The sequence below is a fragment of the Adiantum capillus-veneris genome, chromosome 13 (genome assembly GCF_014529385.1).
Source record: "Adiantum capillus-veneris isolate H3 chromosome 13, ASM1452938v2, whole genome shotgun sequence".
Taxonomy (NCBI): Eukaryota; Viridiplantae; Streptophyta; class Polypodiopsida; order Polypodiales; family Pteridaceae; genus Adiantum; species Adiantum capillus-veneris.
In genome coordinates, this window is record NC_140943.1 from 150,040,556 (window position 1) to 150,063,945 (window position 23,390).

Genomic DNA, 23,390 nt, shown 5'->3' on the forward strand with positions numbered 1-23,390 from the left:
GGAGGTTGCACACCTCTCCTCTGCTAGGTCGGGTACCAATTATCTTGCAGACAATAGAGGTGGCCTGAAGGCGCTCCACCTCTGCCTCTAAGCTCGCTTGCTCTGTCGGCGAAAGAACAAGTCGGATGGTGGGTTTTGTGGTGTCGAGTGAGGGGGCTTTTGTCGAGTCCCTCTGTGGCAGAGCAGAATCCTCCATCTGTGTCTGCTACTGTGACAGAGTATGAGGATGGGAAGAGCAGAGTTCTACTTACTACAAGCCCACCTAGGGGAGGTGGCCCAAGCAAGTAGGGATGGGGGAGGATGCGAAGATCAAGGGAGGAAAAAAGAAAGGGGGGGGGGGGGGGGGGGGGGGAGGGGGGTTAGGAGGTAGCAAGAGCAGGAACAGCAGCAGCGAGCACATACCAGATGATATGGTTGACAGTTTACCCGTATTTGACTTTCAAATGCAATTGTACCATTACTTGCACTCCATGTATAGCTGCCAATTGAATTGAACAGTTTCTCAAAGTAACTATGACTCACTAGTTCTATGTATGTGTCTGACGTACATGAAAGCACGTGAAGTATCAAGTTCTTTGAAAGCTGGGCTAAATTTTTTTGTATGTATGTAATCTTTACAGTGGTGTGTTGCCAGGACTTACTCCGTTGAAATTTTAATGCATACCCTATTCTATTGGAGCCTGGTACTACAGGATTGTGTACACCTCTGCTATATACATAATTTGCATTGTCTGGATCCATAGATCTTATGCTTCTCTACTTAGTAGCTTGGAACTAAGATAAAACATAGCATAACCTATCTGTTCTTGATTGTCAGCTTGCAAATGCTTGATGCACAAAATTCACTCAAAAAGAATTTAAAAAGATGTGAAGAGTTACCAAAAAGGTAGCTGGCACTCCTGTCTCCTCCACAATTTCTCGAACAATGCCACTATACATTTCATCAACTATCTTCACACTCAATTCAACATTATTGATAAGCTCATGATGACCAAGGATCCCTATTTCCTGAGGCTGCCAAGCAACAATAACATAGCAAACACCCTTTTCCAAGGCACAGAACACGACAAATCCACAACAAAAATGACAAACTTCTGAATGTCCTCCAGGAAACACAAGATGCCCAGGAAACTCTCCAACATGGTCACTTCTTTTGAGCACCAGGATGCTATTATCGTCAGTCTCCACAATAGCTCCATTACCAAGTGGGCTTGATGTATGTTTACATCTCTCAATGTCATCTGAAACAGCTTAAAAAAAAAGAGTGATCTTTACCTTGGTTTGCCTTTTGAAAATGCTAGCTACTTATTTTTGCAATCAAAAGAGGGATAAAATAGTGGATTCAAGCTATACTGACACATTCTTTCTTTGGCATGTGTTTCTTTTGCAAAACTTTGGAGAAGACAATAGACATTGCTTCATTATTTGCCCTCTTGCCAAGAAGATGTGGGCCTTTGTTTCATCCAACTGATTTCATGTTGCTGGTGAATCTTTTCCCCCTCGTGACTGGGCTTTCGGAAAGTGCTCTCATGCATGCCACCCTCAGCATTTTTAGCTGCTTTACGATATGCTCCGTTACTTGGCTTTCTGGCATGATTGGACCACGAGGAATGCCTTAATTCTTCAATCGTCCAAGGTGTTCAAAAGTTTCATTCCGGTTGAGAGGTATGCTGCTTTGGAATGTATCTTCGCTCACCATTGCTAGGGTCATTTCTGTGGCAAATGCACGACTCTCGAAGGATGGCATCTTGGTAGTAACATTCATTAATTGATTCTCTAGCATGACTGCCCTGCCATCTTGTGGGCTTTCCACGTTCATGTGCAATAATGGGTTTGTACATACTACATAGTTGTTGCACTGGTCGTTTAACGATGTACACTGCTTTTTGGTGATCAATATGATTACACATTTGGGGGGGGGAGGGAGAGAGAAATGAAATGTTATATAAATGTCTTCAAAAGGCCAAAATGACCTGAGAGAGAGAGAGAGAGAGAGAGAGAGAGAGAGAGAGAGAAATGAAATGTCATATTAACGTCTTCAAAAGGCCAAAGTGACCTATGAGACCAGAAAGTTACAATGCGGTGTATCTGATACAAAGTCAGATTAACAAAATAAATTAAACTAGGATAACAAAATATAAATACTGCGGGATCCTAAACTAAGCAGTACAATGTGAAGATAATATGGGAGGGGAGTAGAGATCCATCTTCATCTGCACTCTGGACGACGAAAGAGTATGGCTTGAATCCTTTGCCGTAGCCTCCTTCGAAACTGTGTAGCTCCTCTTCTCCATCGGGGTCGTCTAGATCTCCCTAGCTCCAATGCTCGGTCTATGAGAATGCCAATAGTGTGGGTAGACCTCTCCACCGTTGGCTGCTCCTCTGTCTGATCTTCTGGGTGTACAATATCTAGTGTAAAGAAATCTGTGATCTGTCTCTGGGGATGTCTCTCTTTAGCTCTCCTCGGTAAAGTTTCTCTATGCCTGTGTAACTCAAGTAGATATAGCCCAAGACATCTTTGATCCTCATAACTCATGACCCTAGATAGAGGCCCAAAACCTTCTCTAAATAGACAATGAAAACGGCTCGTATCTCATAGTACACTGTGCAATGACATATGTAATGTACTTCTGTCTCTAGCTCTAGATGGCATAAGCGGCATATCATGATATCTGTTGGTGTCCCTCTGAATCTGCCAGTCTCAATCTCGAGCTGATGTGAGGACGTGCGTATCTGGCCAATGGCACAGCGCAAACCATGCGAAAGATGCGTGTCCATATAGCTAGGTCGAATCACAAACCCATCCCCCGTGAGGTGGAGAAGATGCTCTCTATAGAAAGCAATCTTTGTGCCCAACTCCTGTAACGGCTCTATCCATGTCCTCCTCGTGTCCAACTGGATCAGATCCTAACGGATGAGTCTATTAATCTCTACCCATGTCAGAGACCTCAAGGGTGCCTGTAGAGAGTATTGAAAAGGAGGCAACCTGTCCATGGTGAAACCATGTGTCTGAAACCATGATGCCATCTGTGCATACCAGCATGATGTATTCCCATTAAGAGCTAATTGTCTGGAGGACTCTAGAGCCACCCTAGCATATCTGTCTTTGGTAGTATCCCACAGACTGTGTACAAAGGAGACTGATCTGGTAAGCGCCTCAATCTCCATAGGGGGGGCAGCTAATTCCGCTCGAATGATATCATGCGGTACGGAAACCTTGGCTCTAATCAGCCAAGAGATCATAGATACCAGGGGCTTCTCCATACGCCTCCAACCATCCTGGCCTATAGAAGGTCCCCAAACCTGCACCCCATATAACATAGTAGAGGCAACCAAAGTAGTTAGTCTAGTCTTTGCTGCTCTTCTCAAAGAAAATCTCAGCCCAGTAAAGACTACCCCCAGGTAAGTGTATGCATCTGTATACTCCACAATCTCCTGACCATATTTGAAAGTAGGTACTGATCTCCTGACCCATTGCGGTGTGGTGTTAAACACCATAACCTTGGTTTTACCTAGGTTTACACACAATCCACTATCCTCTGCAAAACTACGTAGTGTATCCAAATGTCATTGCATACCTTCTGGTGAGTCAGATATCAGCACAATATCATCAGCATATAGCAACAATGGGATCCACGTCCCTGCCAGCTGGGCACCCCTGTCACCCTTTCTGCCAATGTAATCAGACACCTCATCAACATACATACCAAATAGAGTAGGAGACATTGGGCAGCCCTGTTTTACTCCAATAGTATAGTGAACTAAATCACATACCCCTTCAATCGAGCTCTTGGTACCATGTCAAATGCTTTGCGAAAATCCACAAAGCTACAATAGATCCGTCTCCCATGTGCTCTGCCCTCCTCAATGATGGCCCTGAGTGTCAGAATATGATCAAGAGTGGAGAAACCCCTCCTGAAGCCGGCCTGACCCTTTGCTCGTACACCCTCGCCCTTTGCCCAATTACTCAAGTGTTGCTCCAGATTAGATGCATACAACCGTGCCAATGTGTGTCCAACCATAATAGTGCGGTAATTCCCAGGCTCTGTAGGGTCACCAGCCTTGAAGATGGGCACAATATTAGACAACCTCCCAAGTCTCAGGTAATCCCTCACACATGGCACGATTGAACAACACTGCGAGAACCTCCATCAGCATATCCTTGGCATGTATAAAGTGCTCCTCTACTAGACCATCATGATCATATGCCTTCCCGATCCTCATCCTGTCCGATGGCCCTTTGTACCATCTCAAGTGTAAAGAAAGTGCTCGTAGCTGGGCAAGGCTTGGTAGGGTCTAGAAGGGGTTCCTGTCCAGGAACCGTATATAATGATGTCGCATATTGGCCCCACACATCAGGTGAAGTAATCACTGGGGGAGGGGAGTGCTCATGGAAGAGTCCCCATGCCTCTCCTGAGTCCCTACTCAAGAACATCTGATATAAGTCTCGCTCCATCTGAGCTAGGTAAGCTCGCTTCTTCCGTCGCACAAGGCGTCCGAAAGCAATCCAAGACTGTCTGTAAGTGATGACTCCTAAAAGAAGATCCCTCTGAAGCTGGGTTCTCATCTCTCTGCACTCCTCATCATACCAACTATTCTGGGGCACGCTCCCAGAATGTCGTATCTTACCCGGATGAGTGTGTGGGTATGCCACTGATGCAGCCCCATGCAGTGTCTCAGTCAGTAGAGTGGTGCATTCCTCCACTGAGAGGCCTGTACCATTTGTGCCAGTTGTACCTTCCAATAGACGGTCCCAGATCTCCTCTGTATAAACGAAATCAATCTCTGGTGTAAATGTATAGTGGGTGTGTGACCTGCCTCCTGATGTCTGGGTTGTACTATACTGAAATTTAACGGACAGTGTCAAGAGAGCATGATCTACTGCTATGCCCACTGGCCTGGCTCCCACTGTGAAATCCTGAATGCAGGGGACAAAGCTCGGTTGTGTCATAACATAATCCACTGTAGTGGCCCCATGTTTGTGTGGAAAGCATGTGAAACCGGCTGCTTCGGGAAATCGCTGTAAGCCATTAAGTATGGCTAATCCATGTGTAGTCGTCATTTCCATGAGGTATCTCCCATACTCCGTCTGCTCTCTGTCATCTGAGCATCTGTCCAGTCCCAACTCACCCACATCCAGCTCTCTAAGCATCTCATCTGAAGTGTCGTACACGACTGTCTGCGAGTTGCCCGTTCGGGCATTGAAGTCCCCTAGGAGAATGATATCACCATACCTAGAAAACTCCCATATGTCATCATCTAGAATAGAGAAAGGTGACTGACCTCTGGATGCAGTACACGGATGTACTGGGAGGAAAGTAACATATGGCAATATATAGGAATCGACCAGTGTCAGCTCTCAGTCTCACCCACATATATCTAGCATGATCATCTCTTCGTACAATATGCAATGATGGTTGTAGTTCCTCTCTGAATAGCACTGCTACTCCTCCTGAACCTTTACTCCCATGCTCAGATCTCGCATTTGTCCTATGAGCTGTCTCCCATCTGTATCCCATCACATGTGGCATTACCTGTCCAAGGGCTTGATGAGTCTTTGAGAAGAATACAATATCCTTGTCTTTGAAACTGTCCTCAAATGCACCCACGTCCAACCTCATAGACCCATTACAATTCGAGGTAGCCATCTTCAGTGTGGTCCCATAGGCCTCGCACCATCATGCAGTGCGTCGCTCTAAAATCACCACCCGTCCATCTCTGTAAAAGGCTATCTTTCCCTTCTCCCTTACCGCTATAATCTTTGGCATTACCTCTCTCATATGTGCGAGCTGTGAGAGAGTCAGGTCATCCCCGAGGAAAATACCTGTCTTTTTGAGAGTAGGCCTCTTCCTCAAGAATTCCTTCTTCTCTTCCAACGAGTGGAAGCGTAGTATGAGAGCTCTCCCCTTTGAAGACTCTCCCGTGCCATCACTTTTCTTACCTACCCTCCATGCCTTTGTGTGCAAAGGCTTCTCCATCCCCATCATGGATGTAAGGCTTATGACCTCTTTCTCTACATTGTTCATGTCCTTGAGGCCGGTCACTCTCACATGCAGTGCTCGCATCCGCCTTCTTTGTTCCTCTTCGAGGGTAATGTTGATAAGCGTCGGTGTACAAGGAATTTCTTGACCTTTCCCTTTCTTGGCGACCTCAATCCATTTTTCGGCCTCGTCCGCCTTTTTCTGTGTCCTTGTTATCATCTCCGCCCATGAAGATGTCTTTGCCACACTCAGTTTCTCTTCCTTTGTGATCATCCTTACCTGTTCCTTGATTTCCTTGATTTCATCTATTACCGAGGGCTGAAATTCTCCTTCATCTAGTCCACTGCTTACTTTGTCAACAAGCTCCTGTTTAAGGGCTGAGACTTCTTTTTTGAGTGTCCGTATCTCGGCGTTTGGGTTCTCCTGTTTGAGGGCTAAGACTTCTTCTTTGAGTGTCTGTATTTCTGCGTTAAGCCTCTCTTTCTCCTTCTTCCACTGTGCGCCTTCATTGAAGACCATCTGAAGGAGGTTGGCATTCTCCTTCCACCATCCTTCCATCTCTGTTTTCCACTCCTTCATTTCTCTCTCCATTTGCGCCATCTGCTTGTTCGTGAGCATGAAGGTTGCCTTTGCTCGCGACTTGCAAACAAGTGAGACATTGACAGCTTCCGTGTCCTGTGCAGGGGAGATTGCTTCCATGTTTTGTCGTTCAAGAGATGTATCGGGCTCACTTACCATTTCGCACGCAGAATTTTCCGTTGAATCCTACGCATATGATTTCCCGTATGATGCCCAGCTCAGCTATGCGTATGATGACCCTCCTACGCCTAATGAGTAAAAGCGCCTACCTGAGTGAATGATGTTGCCGCCTACGCGTATGATGATGCCACCCGTGCGCTCTTGCCGCCGTCTACGCGTATGATTTCTCTGTCTGCATTGTTTTCGCCTGCGTATCTGACCGCCAGCTTCTGCTGTCCGGCTAGGGGACATGGGGCAGCATCGCGAAGGGAGGCAACTTCAGGGGGCAAGGGGCTGCAGCGCACAGGGGGCGAGGTTGCAAGGGGCAGCACGCAGGGGGTGACGCGAGCAGGCAAGGACAGGGCAGACAGGGCACGAGCAGGCAGGTAGGGGCAGGGCAGACAGGGCGCGAGCAGGGGGTTAGGGCGTGAGCAAGGGTTGACGCGAGCAGGCAGGGGCGGGCACAGGCAGGGACTCCTGTCTAAGGCGCACACATTAGGGTTCGCGTCACCTGCTGCCTGTGTGCGCGTTGCCCAACTTTGTGACCTGCTGCCTGTGCACGCCTTAGAGTTCGTGACCTGCTGCCTGTGCACGTCTTAGGGTTCGCGACCTGCTGCCTGTGCACGCCTTAGGGTTCGCGACCTGCTGCCTGTGCAGGCCTGAGAGAGAGAGAGAGAGAGAGAGAGAGAGAGAGAGAGAAATGAAATGAAATGAAATGATATATTAACGTCTACAAGAGGCCAAAATGACCTATGAGACCAACTGATTACAATGATGAGTCTAGTACCAAGTCTGGGTACAAACAAGAAAACTACAAACAAAGAACTGATAGGAGTGCTACCGACTCCTATGGGTGGCTGGTAGGCTGAGCAATGGTATCACCATAAAGGTACAAAGTGGGGATAAGTGTCACCATGATACAATATAACAGTAGCATGAAGCCTATCCCGATCGACATTCTGGGTGTCGTGCTAGAATCCTGTGGATCCTCTGCCGCAATCTCCGCCGGTGCTGCGTGGCTCCCCTCCTCAGTCGCGGTCGTCTCGATCTCCCTAACTCTGTAGCTCGATCAATGAGAGTACCGCTGATGTGTGTATGGGTGGGAACCGAGCTCTCTGGTGGTGGTGTCCCCTCTGACTCTGTGGTACTCAGACTGAAGAAATCTGAGATGCGTCTCTGGGACTGTCTCTGTCTTTGCCCATTCAATAGAGCGTCTCTATGTCTCTGAATCTCAAGTAGGAATAATCCGAGACATCTTTGATCCTGATATCTCATGACTCTGTCTAACGAGTCAAAACCATCTCTGAATAGACAATGAAAGCGTCCCCGTATCTCATAGTAGACTGTGCAACGACATATGTAGTGAAACTCTGTCTCTGGCTCTGCATGGCATAACTGACATATCCTATTGTCTGCTGGTATGCCTCTGAATCTACTTGTCTCAATCCCAAGCTGGTGTGAAGATGTGCGAGAGATGAAATGAAATGAAATGTTATATTAACGTCTTCAAAAGGCCAAAGTGACCTATGAGACCAAAAAGTTACAATGTGGTGGATCTGATACAAAGTCAGAGTAACAAGATGACAAAATGACAGAATGACAAAATAAAATACTATGGAATCATAAACTGCTAGGTGTGGACTAAGGAGCTAAACAGCTAGCTGGGATAGCTAGATCACAGGAGATCCAGCATCGGTCGCTGGCGGATCTCATCAATCTCCTCCATGGTCAGTAGTCTGACCGGGCGTCGTGCATGTCGAGCCAAAGTGACCCGAATCCTCTAATGCAGCCTCTATTGATGCTGTGTAGTCCTCCGCAGTCGTGGGCGTCTGGATCTCCCCAGCTCAGTCGCTCGGTCGATCAGTATGCCTCTGGTGTAAAGCGACGAGCTTTGCTGTGGTAGTAACTCCTCCGGGTGTCAAGTGGCAGCTCTAAAGAAGTCTGTGATCTGTCTCTCAGATTGGCTAGCCTCTCCTCTCATCAGGCTCTCTCTGTGTCTGCGTAGCTCAAGCAAAAACAAATCCAGGCATCTCTGATCCTCGTACCGCATGACTCTAGAGAATGGTCCAAAGCCCTCTCTTAACAAGCAATGGAAGCGGCCTCGTATCTCGTAGTAGACGGGGCAGTGGCATGTGTAGTGCAACTCTGTCTCAGGCTCGATGTCACACAGGGGGCATGTCCTAGCCTCTGCTGGTACTCCGCTGTATCTCCCAGTCTCAATCCGCAGCTGGTGTGAAGATGTGTGTATCTGGCCAATGGCACATCGTATCCCATGAGACAAGTGGGTGTCCATGTATCTGGGCCTCGTCACAAAACCATCCTCCGTAAGCTGGAGGAGATGCTCTTTGTAGAAAGCCATCTTCGTGCCCAGCTCCTGTGCTGGCTGTATCCATGTCCTCTTGGTGTCTAGCTGAGTCAAGTCCTGGCGAATGAGCCTGGTGATCTCGGACTGTGTAAGAGTCAGAGAGTGCGCATCCAGTGAGTACTGGAAGGGGGGCAATCCGTCTATGCTGAACCCATGCGCCTGAAACCATGATGTCATCTCCCCATACCAGCATGCTATATCTCCCTGCATGGCTAACTGTCGAGAGGACTCAAGTGCAAGGCGTGCATATCTATCTCTCGGAGGACTCAAGTGCAAGGCGTGCATATCTGTCTCTCGGAAGTTCCCATATGCGGTGTATGAAGGAGACAGATCTGGTGAGTGCCTCAACTACCAGTGAGAGAGAGAGAGAGAGAGAGAGAGAGAGAGAGAGAGAGAGAGAGAGATTATGTCTAGCGGTTTTCTTGATTTGACTCACCTCCCCCACCATTGTTAGGGTGTCAACACTCCTTGAGGCCTATAGACATTGTCTAATTCCTTTAACCTATGCATGGAATTTGATTAGAATCTCTTTTCTGGCAGTTGAGTGTGGTTCATCCATTGTGTAGTAGGGAAAGTATGTTGTGCTCTCTACTATTGGTACTCTTTAGTGCAATGTGCAAGAAACCTCACTCCAACAAAATCAAAACACAATACCATAGAGCAATGGGACCAAGCAAACTCAAAGACACAACAATAAACTCCAACCAATGGAACTTGACTAGCTCATGGAACCAGTACAGACTCTGGCTAGTAGCACACTCAGCTCCAAGCTCAAGACTCATAGGTACAATGGGGGTGTCGGCTCCAACTGTGCACGGAGAGTGCACATGTGCATTGCTAGACTGAACACACGACTCAAGACTGCAGACTCATAGAATGTCTAAAAAGCATACGACAACTAAACCAACTGAGCATATATACAAGCATAAGAGTAGCCAACGGCTAACAAATAACTCTGAGAGTCCAGCGCCACAAGACCGCTCACCATCCCGGAAAGTGGTGGTATAGCTATCTGTAGACTCTGCAAAAGCACTACTAGTGATATGCACATGAGAAGATGAAGATGCTGCTATCTATTGGTGCTCCGATGGTGGCGGGGGCAGATAGAATGGTACGTATAGGGATGGAGACCATGCATATGGTGGAGGATAGTGGCCATACGTTAAATGAGGGTAGATCGGATATGGCGAGCCGGCCCCATGGGCAACAGGTGGAGGAGAGGCAAATGGCAAATCATAGTAAGAGGGAATGGCCGTTTTCAGGTCTCCGTTCCCTGTTCCCATTCTAAGTTCCCGTTCCGAATCCCCGTTCCGTGTTTCAAACGTGAGTACCCATAGCAAGGAATGGCATTTTGTGGCAGTTGCCGTTCCGCGTTCCCCGTTCCTGGTAACTATGTGGCAAATAGCCTGGAAAATCATTATAAGGCGAAGCATAATGGGATGAGGGCGGTTGGGAGAACATGGATACTGATGGTCCCCCAAACTGAGATGAAGCCGAAGCGGGATGCAGAGACTTTGTGGTTGCAGGCTTCTCTATACCCAAGGAAACCAAGTGATTATCTGTTAATGACTGTTCTTGGACTGCCTGAGCAGCAACGCTTACAGTACTCGTAGGGACAAAAACAATAGTCAGTAATGCAACTGACTGACTGCGAAACCACTATGGAATGCACGTGGACGCATGAGGGACACACATGAGCGACCACTGAAGGATGCTCCTGAACAGATGCAAGATCATTGGCTTCTCTAAGCTGCATATGTAAAGTATTGACCACTTTTTGAGATCTTGCACCCATCTCTTTAGAATTCTCATGCAATCCTCGATCTGTACAATCAGTACATCTTTGTCCATTGATCTCTGAATGTGGCTGCGAACCTCCCTTTGTATGTTGTCATACACTGCACGATACAAGCAGTGAGTAGCCCACAATGTAAGCGTTGTATCTTCAATACTCTGAATTGCATTTCTATCTACCTCAAGAAGTCTATCAGCCTGGGCCAAAAAGTTGACATATGGATCGCCTTGCCCTGCAGTAGCTGCCTCTGCAGTAGTAGGCATGCGAGTAGTAGGATGCAGTGGCAGGGCAACTCGAATTTGTGGCTGGGCAACTAAAACAGTGACAATGGGTGGAGTGAATGTAGAGGTGGCCAAAGAAGTGGACCCTGTAGCAGTTTTAGGAGCAATAGAGGAAACTGAAACCTGGAGCCCAGCCTGAGACTCAGAGAAGGGTCAGGCTGATAAGACTTCAATCGAGTCTTTGAGTACTTTTGCTCTTTTGCGTGGGTGGCCTTTCCCTTGTGGCTTCTGGGATGTACCCATCTTAGCATTGGCATCATCTCGCTGTGCCTGTGCCTCAGTAGAAGCGGTAGCACTTACTGTTTTCTGCATACTCCGAACGACCCAATACATGATGGGAGCCGCATTGACCTCCCATCTTGTCTCATGCTCTTGTACACTCACCTCGTCCCTGCCTCACTGTCTCACGCTTCTCTCAGCTTCACCACTTGTCTTCTCGCCCGCTGCTTGCCTTTGGCTGATCGATCGCCCCTCGCCGCCCAGGCTTGCCCACCCATTCGGCCTTCTCTAGCCTTTCATGCAGCTTACCCATCTTTGACCCTCGCCCTTCCTTGTCATCCGCCCTCTCTCCCCTTTCGTCTAAGCTGCTCGCCCTTCAGAATTTGCTCGTGCGGCTTACGTGGCTTGATTTTAGTGCAAAATCTGCAAACCACCATGTTATTAGTCTAAAAAAGAAAATCTCCACGTAACATTTCTAAGCAATTAGCTTATTGGCCCGCTCGCTGCAGACCCTTACTGCATACTCTGCACGCGAAACGCCTAATGTGCAGCTTCCACAGCGGCTCCACTTGCTACATCCCTAGCAACACGCCCCCTCCCACCATCAGAGGGCAAGGTCTTGGTGGCATTCTATTGCACACAGGTCCATTACAAAATACAGCAGAGGAAAAGAGGAAAATTGCCGGACACATCTGTCAGCCTCTTTATGAGATTAGCATTTGTAATTGATTGTGGGTGAAAAAAAACATGTATGACGTTGTGGAATTTGTTGATTGTGGGTGCGAAAGGACGTCACGACATTGTGGAATTGTCTGCTACAGCTTGTTGAGGGCATCTGTCTTCAGTTTTTAGTGCCCTTTAATGATATTCTCATGCATTGGAATTTGAGTTGGAAAACAATTTGTCATTGCACTCTATCAACTATCATAATTATGGTCCTCGCTAGAAACATGGAGCAAGATAACCCCTCTGAGCAGGAAACATCAGGCTCTTTTTCAGACGGCAGTGATAACGGATCCGAATACATAGCCAGCTTCGAGCAATTGTCAACTGAAGAAACATCAGAAGCAGATTCGCCCCAGTCAGCACCAGCTCTCCTTGAGAAAATTGCAACCCTCAACTTGCCTCAACCATATGGTGCTCTCTCTCAGACGCCACTGCTAATGGTCTATCACCTACAGGTGTCCAAGCCATTACTAAAGGATATTTTCTCTCAACAGCAGCTGGTACACCTTGGTCTCCAACATCTAGCACAGGCCGACCTAGCTGGCAACATTTCAAATGTTAAACTGTGCGCACTATTGCTCACTTTTCCAAAGCTAAACAAGGCGACTCTTATAGTAAAGGATGTGGGGCAAGATATGGGGATGACAAATGCGCCGGACCTTTGCCAACCACAAAAACATTCTCAATTCTCATTGCTGAGGATACCGTTAGTGCTTTCCAAGAGCTGTTGATGCACTCATATGTGGATTATCTCCAGAACCAACAGCTCTACTCCCTTCTCCAGTATTATTTCTTACTGTGCGTACTCGACAAGGCAGTCACCTCATCATCTGCAGTGGTACGCAATGACTTTTTTTGTCTTTGCCATTGTCTGCCATACCCCTTTCACCACCTGCTCTTTAAGGCGCTGCAAGATTGGGCCAAGCAATTCTAGAGACACAGAAAAGGGAAGGCAAGGCAGTTCAATTGCTATGACCGTGGAGTAGGCCAGGATTCACATGAAAAATGCCAAGCAGTAATCTCTTGAAGGTGAGCCCATATGCCACTTGATACTCTTGAAGATGTGTTCATTGAGTCCTTCTAATTATGTTAGTGCCAAAAAGGAGCTAGGGAGGGTGTGCACGTGGAAAGCTAGAATGAGTAGTACATATCAAAATAGAGTTGTCACCAGATGCTGAGAAGTGTCTGGGAGAGAACACACATACCACACATAACGCACAGACTTGAGCAGTGTTAGGGAACAATGTCAGTTGTGGCCAGTACCTCCGCCCACTTGGAAGTACCTCCGCCCACATGGAAGCATAATTTGTAGCGACTAGAATATACTTGCGATTGCCTGGTAGCTAAGGGAGAAATTGGACCAACAAAGTCTAAACCCATCGTTCAAAGGATAACCATGCCATTGAAACCTATAAAGAACAGTTGGACTGCCTACTGGGTTTAGGTGCACAATGCTGATACACAACATAAACCTTCACATGAGCAATCACATCCCTAAACACATAGGGCCACCATAAACCACTCTGTAGAATTTTTTGTGTTGTGATGTGACAAGGATAATGGCGACCTGTGGGACCACTATTGGCATCTTCTAAAATATGCTCTACTTTATAAGGAGAGACACATTTGTGCAACACACCATCTGGTCCAAACTTGTAGAGTTGACCTCTAATCAGAGTACGGTCTAGACTTCAACAAAATCTTCTTTTCAAGGGAGAGGTGTTCTCGGGGTAGAAGCCGATGGACAGCAAATGCAACACATTGCCATACCGTTTCGAGGTCGTTTCCACTTTGAAAAGACTGCTATCTAGGAAGTCATCCTCAACACTTGTAACTTCTTCGCCTATTTGTAATCGAGAGAGGTGATCAGCCATGACATGATGCTTTCGAGGACAAAGAACTACAAATCAAATTCTTGAAATAGAAGTAGCCACTGCCAAACCCTATCTACAACTTGTGGCTTATTCAGCAGATAACGCAAAGAATGATGAGCACTAATAATTGTGAATTTTTGCAATGCATAAATGATATCCAAACCTTCCCTCTCTATTAACTTTAGTGAACAGGCCACTTGCATAGTGAATGAGGCGATTAAGGTTGAATTTTTTGCTAGTCTAAGTCATAACAGCACCCACAGAAGTCTGACTAGCATCAATATGCACATGAAAAGTGAGAGAACAATCTGGGGCAACTAAAATCCTAAACAGGAATCCATGGAGTAGCTAACAAGCATTCTTGCTAAGGTGAACATCAAGTTTCGGACTTTCAAGGACTTTCCACCAAGGATGCAGACAACCACGCTAGAAGGTTTGTATCCCTCTGTAGAGGTCAAGGCCTAAACAGAAAAGATGCTCTTTTCGTCCACCTTGAATGGCTTAGCAGACAAATGGTACAGTCAGTTTGTAAAGAACCACTTTACAACTTGGACAACTCTGAGGAGGCAACAGTTCTATGAAGCTTCCAGACCAGGTGACTTTCAAGAGAATGTCTTGGATGAGTTGGCAAACTTGGTGCTCCAACCTTTTTTTTTTCCGAGAAAAAGATCCTTCTATCAGTTAATGAAACTGCCCATAGGGCTACAACCACCTCTACAAGAGAGGGCTACAACAATCATGATGGGGAGACTCTCCCAATGAAAAAACAGCATATGTACAATGAGGCTAAATCAAGAGATGGGAGGAGGGAAAAGCCACACAGGTGGACGGTAGTGCCGTCTGAGCCCACCCGGGACCATGGTGAAAAAAGGCCCAGAACTCCAGAGTCGAAGAAAAGCCTCTCTGCGCTCCCGCATGCGGCCGGAGCTGCCCTGGAGTCTCTCGAACTGTCCTCTAAGAGTATGGATCATCAGCTCTAGCCAAAGATCCCGAACAATCTCAGGGCGAGCCTCGAAGATGCATAAGCAGCGGGCCCGCCAGATGAACCAGAGTGTCAGGCCGCTGATGAGCTCCCAACACTCCTCTCTCTCACTGCACCACGCCTGTGGAGTAAGCTCTGTAGCAGGCTGGAGTGCAGGTCGACCCCCCTGCATCACTATCATCCTACTGGTGGAGGATAACTCAAACTGAAGTGTCGGACCCGTGAGAGTGGACCAAGCAGCCGCCCCCCAAGTGTACAACCGAGCTGTGGAAAGAGCTCGCATCAGCCAAAGAACACGAAGCCACACCTGCTGAGCCAAAGGACAGTCCCAAAGACAGTGACGCTGACTCTCCACCAGATGGTCACAAGCTGCACATGCGGCCGAGAGACCACCATGTACCAGCCAGCTCCCAACTGTTGTAGCTCGGTGTGCAGCCAGCCATTGGAACAAAGTGACTCGCCTCGGCTGTCTGGAGTCCCACAACCTCTCCCAAAAAGAAGTCAAGAACTCAGCTGTGAGACCCTCCTCCTGCCAATGAGGTGCTGCAGCAGGACGAGCATCTCTCCGCGCTGCCAGTATGTGACGTCCCCGTCGAATAGTGTGCTGAAAGAAAGGGACACCTAGATGGTCTGCTGAGGAGAAAGGGTCCTTCCAAAGCCACTCTCCAGGATCCCACTGTGCTCGTGTCTGTGGGAAGCTCTCCCAAGCCCATTGTCTCCAGTGGCCAGTCTCAAGAGCTGTTGGGTCAGGATCTATGACACAAGTCCTCCCACAGATGCCCACCACTCGGATCTTCTAAAAACAACACTCTGCCACCTATGGGGCCTCTACTGCAACTCGGTGTAAGCGTCCCTCACCCTATAGCTCGAAAAACAAGGAGGGTATAGTCTCTGAGCAAGCTTGAACTGAGGTGAGAACCTCCAGTCACGTGAAGGCCCCCATCCATCCGGGCGCTGTTGACTCGAGAGGTGTGAGCCACTCAGCTGGTACTGCCTCTGAGATGTCCCGACACATGCTCTGCACTCCTCTCATGCCCTGTAGCTGAATGCCCTGAAGCTCCTCTGACAAGCCTGAAAACTGTAGCCAGTCACCTAAAGTGCGTGTTGAACCCTCTGCCATGGGGCCCCAGGAAACATGAGGCCGACTACCAACCAAGTGGCCTCTCTGAGAGCTAACTATGGGGTTCCAAACAAGGGGCTGTCTCAGGCGCTCCTCTGTGCAAGTAGACTGACGCTGCTCCAGGGCTCACCGCAGTTGCTCCCAAGAACGGAGCAGACTCACAGCGAAGCGGTCCTCCAGTCTCCTGCTCAAGCCAACTCTACGCATCTATGTGAAAATCCATCTAGTTGAGGGTCGCCAGGGGCCTCCAGCCTGAGGCACCCTAGCACTAAGCCGCTTAAGCAAGAACTCCTTCTAGGGCTCCTCTCTTGGAAGAAGTCCTTGTTGGTCTGGACTAGCTTAGTCCAGCTTGGTCTGTCCAGCTCCATACTAGACCAGGTAGTCTAGTCACTCATCCTGGCTCGTCTTGGTCTAAGTCTCTCGTCTTGGTCTAGTAGTCTCTAGGCTAGGTCTAGTCCTCTCTCGTCCAGGTCTAGCTAGAGTAGACTGGGACTAGTCCTCTCTCGTCCAGGTCTGGCCAGGAGGTCTAGTCACTCGCCTTGGTCTAGTGGAGTCTGGACCAGTGTGCAATACGTAAAGGTCTTCGTGCTCAAATCTTGGGAGGGCTTTTGGTTACTGCATGACACATACAAGGCAGTCAAAAGAGCGACAAAGCCCACTACTAAGTCCTTTGAAGTACTACCACAGGAAGCGTCCACCCTTTTTGCCAACCAGAAGTCCACCAGCTCCATTACCCCTACCTTCCCTCTCAACCAGTTCTACACGTCCCCAGTCACCCCCATCAATAAACTTCTCGTCCACTATGTTACAGCAAGCTTCAGTGCAACAAGCTCCTGCATGGAGGAGCTTACAAGCGTTCTAGCTAAGGTGAATATTAAGTTTCCGACTTTCAAGGGTCTCTCCACAGAGAATGCTCACGACCATGCCCAGAGGTTGGTTCTTTGCAAAGGTCGTGGCCTCAACTGAGAAGATGCCTACTTAGTACTCTTCCCATCTACCTTGGATATTTTAGCAGACAAGTGGTACAGTCCCTTTGCAGAGAACTAGAGAAGTCCTCGTCTCACCGTGTCCGTCTTGGGGCGAACATTCTAAGGAGCAACGTAACCGCGAAACGTTTCAGACCCGAAACGTTTCACTCTAGGCTAAGGCCTCACTGAAACGTTTGACCAAAACACCAATTTTGTGTATATATAGAGTTATGTATTGACAAAATAGGTGTTCATAGTGCAGTGAGTAGAAAACACATGCTATGTTAACCTTGAAATAGCATATACATAATAAATAAATAACTATTTAATGGCCAAATTTCTAAAGGATTTTTATTTCAGGCGTTTCACTCCAAGCGTTTCACCTTGCAGGTGAAACGTATCAGCCGTTTCACCCGTTTCGCATTTTAGGCCTGCTGAAACGGGTTTCGCGGTTACGCTGCTCACGAGTGATAGTAGATGGTGGATCTGGCATCAACCTGATGCCCGAGTTCACTATGTTGACTTTAGGTCTACAGCCTACTCGACCTGACCCATTCACAGTGACTTTGGCTGACCAGAGGACTGTTTATCCTCTGGGCATAGTCGACAAGGTGCAGTTGCAACTGCAGGATTTTACATTTAGTCTGGATTTTGTGGTGGTTCGACTTCCACAGGTTGAGGGAGGCTTTCCCTTGCTCATTGGCAGACCATGGTTGCGGCACACTAAAGCACTTCATGACTGGGGCAATGATTCTATGTGGATAAATACTCCAGGTGCCCCAAGGAAACCCATTCGCCTTGAAGGTGGTATAGATCCAGTAGTTCATCATAGTTCGCTTTCAGTAGAGTCCAATCCCGAACTGGAGCAGCCTACACCACCCGAGTCCGACGACGACCTCTTGTAGTGGTTGGAGGCTACTACTTCTATGCCCTGCTATGGGGTCTCCATTCAATGTTTCCCTGAGGATACACCCTCTTTCACAGTTCCTACACTACCTACGCTCAGTGAGCCACCTGAGCCAACAGCACGTGTAGAGGATCTACAGGAGTTCACACACACCTCAACTTCAGCCCCATCCATGTCGGACTCTTTGACCTAGCTAAAGTTCTTTGTGACAGGTGTACTACCCTTCAGCAAGATTCTTCAAGGTGGATTACAACAAAAAGATGTTGATTTCAACGTAGATGACCCAACTCAGCATGTCTCGCTACTCCGAGACGACGCTACAAATTCTTCACCTACAATGCAATCTTCGGCGGTGCTAGCTAGAGATCCAATAAAGGGAGCGAACTGCAGTGTTTTTGATACCCACCTTGCTTTGCTGAACCGTATGCAGAGCAGACAATCCAATTTGTTGTCAACGAAGATCAAATTAACCCCTTCTGAAGAAAGGGAAAAGTCAAGCACTAATGATTTTAGGGGGTTTCAAATCACCGAGCAAAAAAAATTGAGCAAAGACACATTCCAAGTAAGTCTGAGAGAAACTTTATACAAGAGCAACAATTACTAAAGAAAATAATTATACAATGCATGTTATTTTTAGTACCACAAATCTGTGAATCGATGGACACAAGTTTAGATTTTAGAATCATCCATAAAATTGTATACTCGATACATGCTGCAATTTTAGGTGTCAATACACCCACTCCAAAAAAGTCCACCAAAAAGTTGACATGTATATTTTCCGAAAAAAGTCAACACATGAACTCTATAACCTACGATGCTATCCGAGAACCTCCCAAAGCCTGAAACAACTCCACCTTTGTAAGTGCAGATTGATGCACAAACTCATGGGCAACGGAGTCCAAGCCCAAGACTCTGAAAAACACAAAGTAGATATGCTTGCAAGGCACATATGCAACACGTTTGCTTTCACGTCTCTGAAAATCCTCACATGAGCACCGAGGAAAGTCTGCAAGTGTGATAGCATACGTAACACCTCTCTCCACTAACCCAGTTGTACTAACATGAAACATATGTGATACATTCGGGACCACAATTACCTCCCTTACTAATTTGGTTGTCATAGTTCTTCCCTGTGCAATCCTACTTGAAAATCTCTTGTAAGTTTTGACCTCCATCTGACAAGTTTTCCATCCCTAAATTTTGGACGAAATGAACTCAGTGTGCTACCACACGCTCTAACATTGTGGCTGCACTCAGCACTTACATGGGCTTCTTTGAGAACAAACCCGTTGCTCAACAACATTTCAACTTCAGAATGGCACAGATTAGTGCCCTCTGCCACAACCCAAGTCCCAGGTGCAGGGCCAGGAGGCCCGACAATCATGTCATCCACATTCCAGGTACGAGTGTTACTACTATTGCAGAACCATACAAACCCCTCTACAATGCCTCCTAGATTGGATCCTCTAGCACGATATTTTCGCCTTCCCCAAAAGATGGTGCAGGAACTCCGTGTTTCACAGAAGGTCCCATCTCATTAAAGAACCTCCCACATCTTGTAGTACTATCGGCAAGAACACCAAAGCATGTCATTTTTCTCCCAGGCTCAGTACGCCTAATTGCCCACACAGTCCGAGATATTTTCTGCTCTAACCACATGAGAGGAGCTGTGGAATCTTGTTGCTGTCTACTCCCTTGAAGTCCATTTGTTGTTGTGACTGTCACATACTCAGGTCTATGACTGTCATCTTCTAGTATTTCACGAGGGTCCACTAATATTGGTCTAGATCTACGAACACTCTTTTCCCTCATTGTTTCCCTGTTCATCTCAGGACTTGGCATGTGCATCTCCTGCATAGAAGAATGAGCTAGATCTATGAGCTTCTTACCAGACCCACCAGCCGCTTGCTGACTCATAAACCTTGCAGCCAAATCTGCCACTACTGGTCCAGTGCATGTGTTACTCCCTTTTAGGTATGCATTGTACCTCACACTCTGCAACATAGCTAGGGCCATATCTACGCAGGTTGCTTCACACAAACCAATGCTAGACTTGTATCCAATAGATGCACGCATGCTTGCATGATTTGCCTCGGAGAGATTGATTCTTGGCACAAAAGAACCTGTTGCATCTTGACAAACAAATCTATCACCCCAATGAGGCACTCTTACATCCCACCAGGACAACCATGTCTCTAATGTTGGAATCTCTGACTCAATGGCATGCCCTACCCATCAAATTTGTTTAAGCTCCTCTTTACAAACATTTGCGGCATTTTTTGTGGAGGCATGCATCCACTTTCGGCATTTAAGTTTGTGCTCTTCTTGGTAAGAGAGACGTATACACTTTGAAGTATGCCTAACCATACTCTGCTCCCAATGGAACACGCATGATCTTTCTTTTTCAGGAATTTACTTGCACCACCAAAGTAAATAGTACGAACAGCAATCCAATTGGCATTAGCTTCATCTGCCCTAAAGTCTGGTTTCTCGAATCCCATATCCATCACCACCTTCCAAAATTCAATCTGTGCATGTTTATTTTCAACTGTAAATTCACATATTGCAAAAGTTAAAAGTTCTCGAACGTAGGGATCATATACATGCGTTGACATAGTAGGTCATCCATCCACTCTATGCACATGGTCAAAGTGCACCCACATATCTTGCAAGTTACCTCCAGGACGCATACGATTCACCAAGTCTACCCCACTACCAGGGCCCATTGTAGACATTTTGAAAACATGTGGTTGTTGCCCCTCCCCTAACTGGCTAGGAAAAAGAACACTATGTAGGTATGGGAACCGGCTATTGCTCTTTAATTTCAATATGGACTTAAACCCCATTGAAGTGATACCCTTCGCTTTTTTGGTCGTTTCCGAACTTTGCTACACACGAGGCTTATTAGAGAGTGGAGTCACTGTGTCAAGAAATCTGGCAAATTCATCTTCGGCTAAGGGAGTATTATTAGAGGAACCTAGGCCCATGAGCCTATCCATGACAATCTCTTTTGTTGTTACTCTCTCCAACTCTTTGGCTACAGTCAAAGGATCTAATGCGGCCCGTACAAGCAGAGCTTGGGAAATAACTTTGTCAATAGCTCTACTTTTTCCCTCAGCCACTGGATGCTTGTAGTAACCAAGATGAATCGCACATCTACTAAGAATTTTCTTTCCAATTGGGATGCAGTAATAAATGACTGCAGCACAAGCATTCATACATTCTGGTATCTGATGACAGTGGGCACACACAAGCTTGCCAAATTCTGCTCCAATCAATCCCTTTTGTGGTGCTCGTGATAATCATCCATTCCATTGACTCTCATTTGGAAGCTTTGTTCTCAAATGATAACTGCAGTCAAGATTAACACACCGCAAATGGCCACAGCATCTGCTAAAGCGGACCACGCATATGAACAAATCATTGTTGCAAGTCACGTATTCCACCCGGGAATGTCCATCAAAACGTTGTTCCATACCATTCATACCTGAGCTTTCACCTTGTGGTGACAATCCAGAAGCAATATATCCATCATATTCCAATGGGAGCTCAGAGACTTGCACAACTCTCTGAACTTGACTCAAGGCCACAACAAGGTTAGTTTGCAGTGGAAGGTTTCTAATGATGTCAATGACACTCGCCATTGGACGCCTCAAGCCGGTAATTTCTTCTTTGATCACTATCGGTGAAACTTTTGTGCCAACAACATCAGACAATAAACCAGATGTGACACCAATCTTGTAGAACTGCGAGACTTCGTGGTCAAGAGTGTAAATCTGGTCACCACCATTGTTCTCTCCACGTTCAAGATGACCATTATCTCCGGCCAATGTTAGGGGACACAGAAAAAAATCTCCATTCTGAATATCAAAATGATGTTTAAGCGTATCAACCTTGATCTCCTGAAATCTACTGTCAAATAGAAGAACTATCTTTTGTCCTCGTTGAGGCCCGAAGATTGTAATGTGCCTGGTCATTGCTTCTGGAAGATAAAAGAAGCTATGTCTTGCAAGAAGCAGAAGTAAAATATGGAGAAAAGCAAAGATGATACTTGGTTTGTTCAATAATTTGAAATTTGACAAATATAGTTGGCAGCGACTACTTTTGCAATGAGAAAAATATATATTCTCTCATGATTTCTTTGGGAATCGAGTCGATGTCGGCGGTGTTTTTAAGACGTAAATGCGGTGTCTTCAAGTCGTTATTGCACTCACTCGCAACCAAAAAAATGGTTGGGATGGGATTGAAAATATGATTTTTACGATTAACCATTGGATGTCCGCTTGTGTATGAAACAAGCTAGCTTAAGACGTAAATGCGGTATCTTTTAGTCGTTATTGTACCAACTTGAAGCCAAAAAATGGGTTGGGATCCATGTTCGGGAAAAATTGTTTTTCCAAACGTACAAAATTCCTTTCTTTAAATTTGCCAAGAGGAAATTTCAAAAAAATAGGTTTATTTTTGAATTTTTACACTGTTTTTTGCTATTTTGAAAACGGCACGATATTAAGCTAAGACACGTTTTTCTCAAACACTCGCTAGTGTCCGCTTGTGTATGAAACAAGCTAGCTCAACCTATTGCTAGTAGCTGACCCTATGTTAACGATGAATACTCGAAGCTCTGCCTCTGCCGCTGCAGCCCCTGCTCCTTTGATGTGCTCAAAACAGGATTTCGAGGCTCTGCTTTGAACTGCGAACACCATGCGGTATGCCGCCAGTAAGCTGCAGGTTGTTTTCGCAGCTCATTCGAACACTGTGCCGCCTGTGATAAAGCCGAACTGCTGCCTAGCGCCACAACATGCAACCATTGCAGGTCCGTTGCTGAAACCAGTCCGCACCGGCGCGGACTGGTTTCAGCAGCCGACCAGCATTGCTTGCAAATTGTGGCGCAGGCGGCAGAGGAGCGTGAGTTTTTTTTTAACGCTTTGCTGTGGTGTTTTACACTGCGCTGTGGTAAATGTGTTTAAACGTCGAGTTAATATTTTAAAATGCTTTGGTATGAGTAAAATGGACACACCTTATCGAAGCTGAGCTTAGCAAAGCTAAGGAGATGAGGAGCTTATCCATTGTTAAACCACTGCTCGCACGAGGCCTTCCCTAACGTGATGCCGCCACGTCGTCGTCCCCCTTCCACGTAAGCTTTATAATACAATCTCCGTCGCCTGCACCAGCCCTTGGGATGTCTTCTGCAACAGTAGATGGATTGTTGCCACAACCAGTCCACCGGCGCGGACTGGTTGTGGCAACAATCCATCTACTGTTGCAGAAGACGTCCCAAGGGCTGGTGCAGGCTATGGAGACTGTATTTTTTTATTTTTCTTCTTCATTTTAGCATATTATCTTATGCACCAAAGACAATTATGTGTTAAAAAATAGTCCAAAAAAAAAAGGCCCCTGCCCTGCCTTTGGTGCCAGACATCTGTCGAAACTGTCC

General features: G+C 46.7%; 1 protein-coding gene across 4 annotated transcripts in view; it reads right to left on the minus strand.

Annotated features, from left to right (window-relative positions):
* NUDT9 (nudix hydrolase homolog 9) overlaps positions 1-23,390 on the minus strand; it is a 67,843-nt gene that overhangs the window by 12,378 nt on the left and 32,075 nt on the right. The window contains exons 6-7 of one of the 4 annotated variants that reach the window (XM_086527560.1): positions 1,093-1,241; positions 880-1,014 (exon numbers count right to left, since the gene is read on the minus strand). In XM_086527560.1, coding sequence (XP_086383686.1) covers positions 880-1,014; positions 1,093-1,241 — 284 coding nt within the window. Of the gene's footprint in view, positions 1-879; positions 1,251-23,390 lie in introns of all 4 variants that reach the window. The other 3 variants (XM_086527559.1, XM_086527558.1, XM_086527557.1) reach the window with 3 other exon arrangements.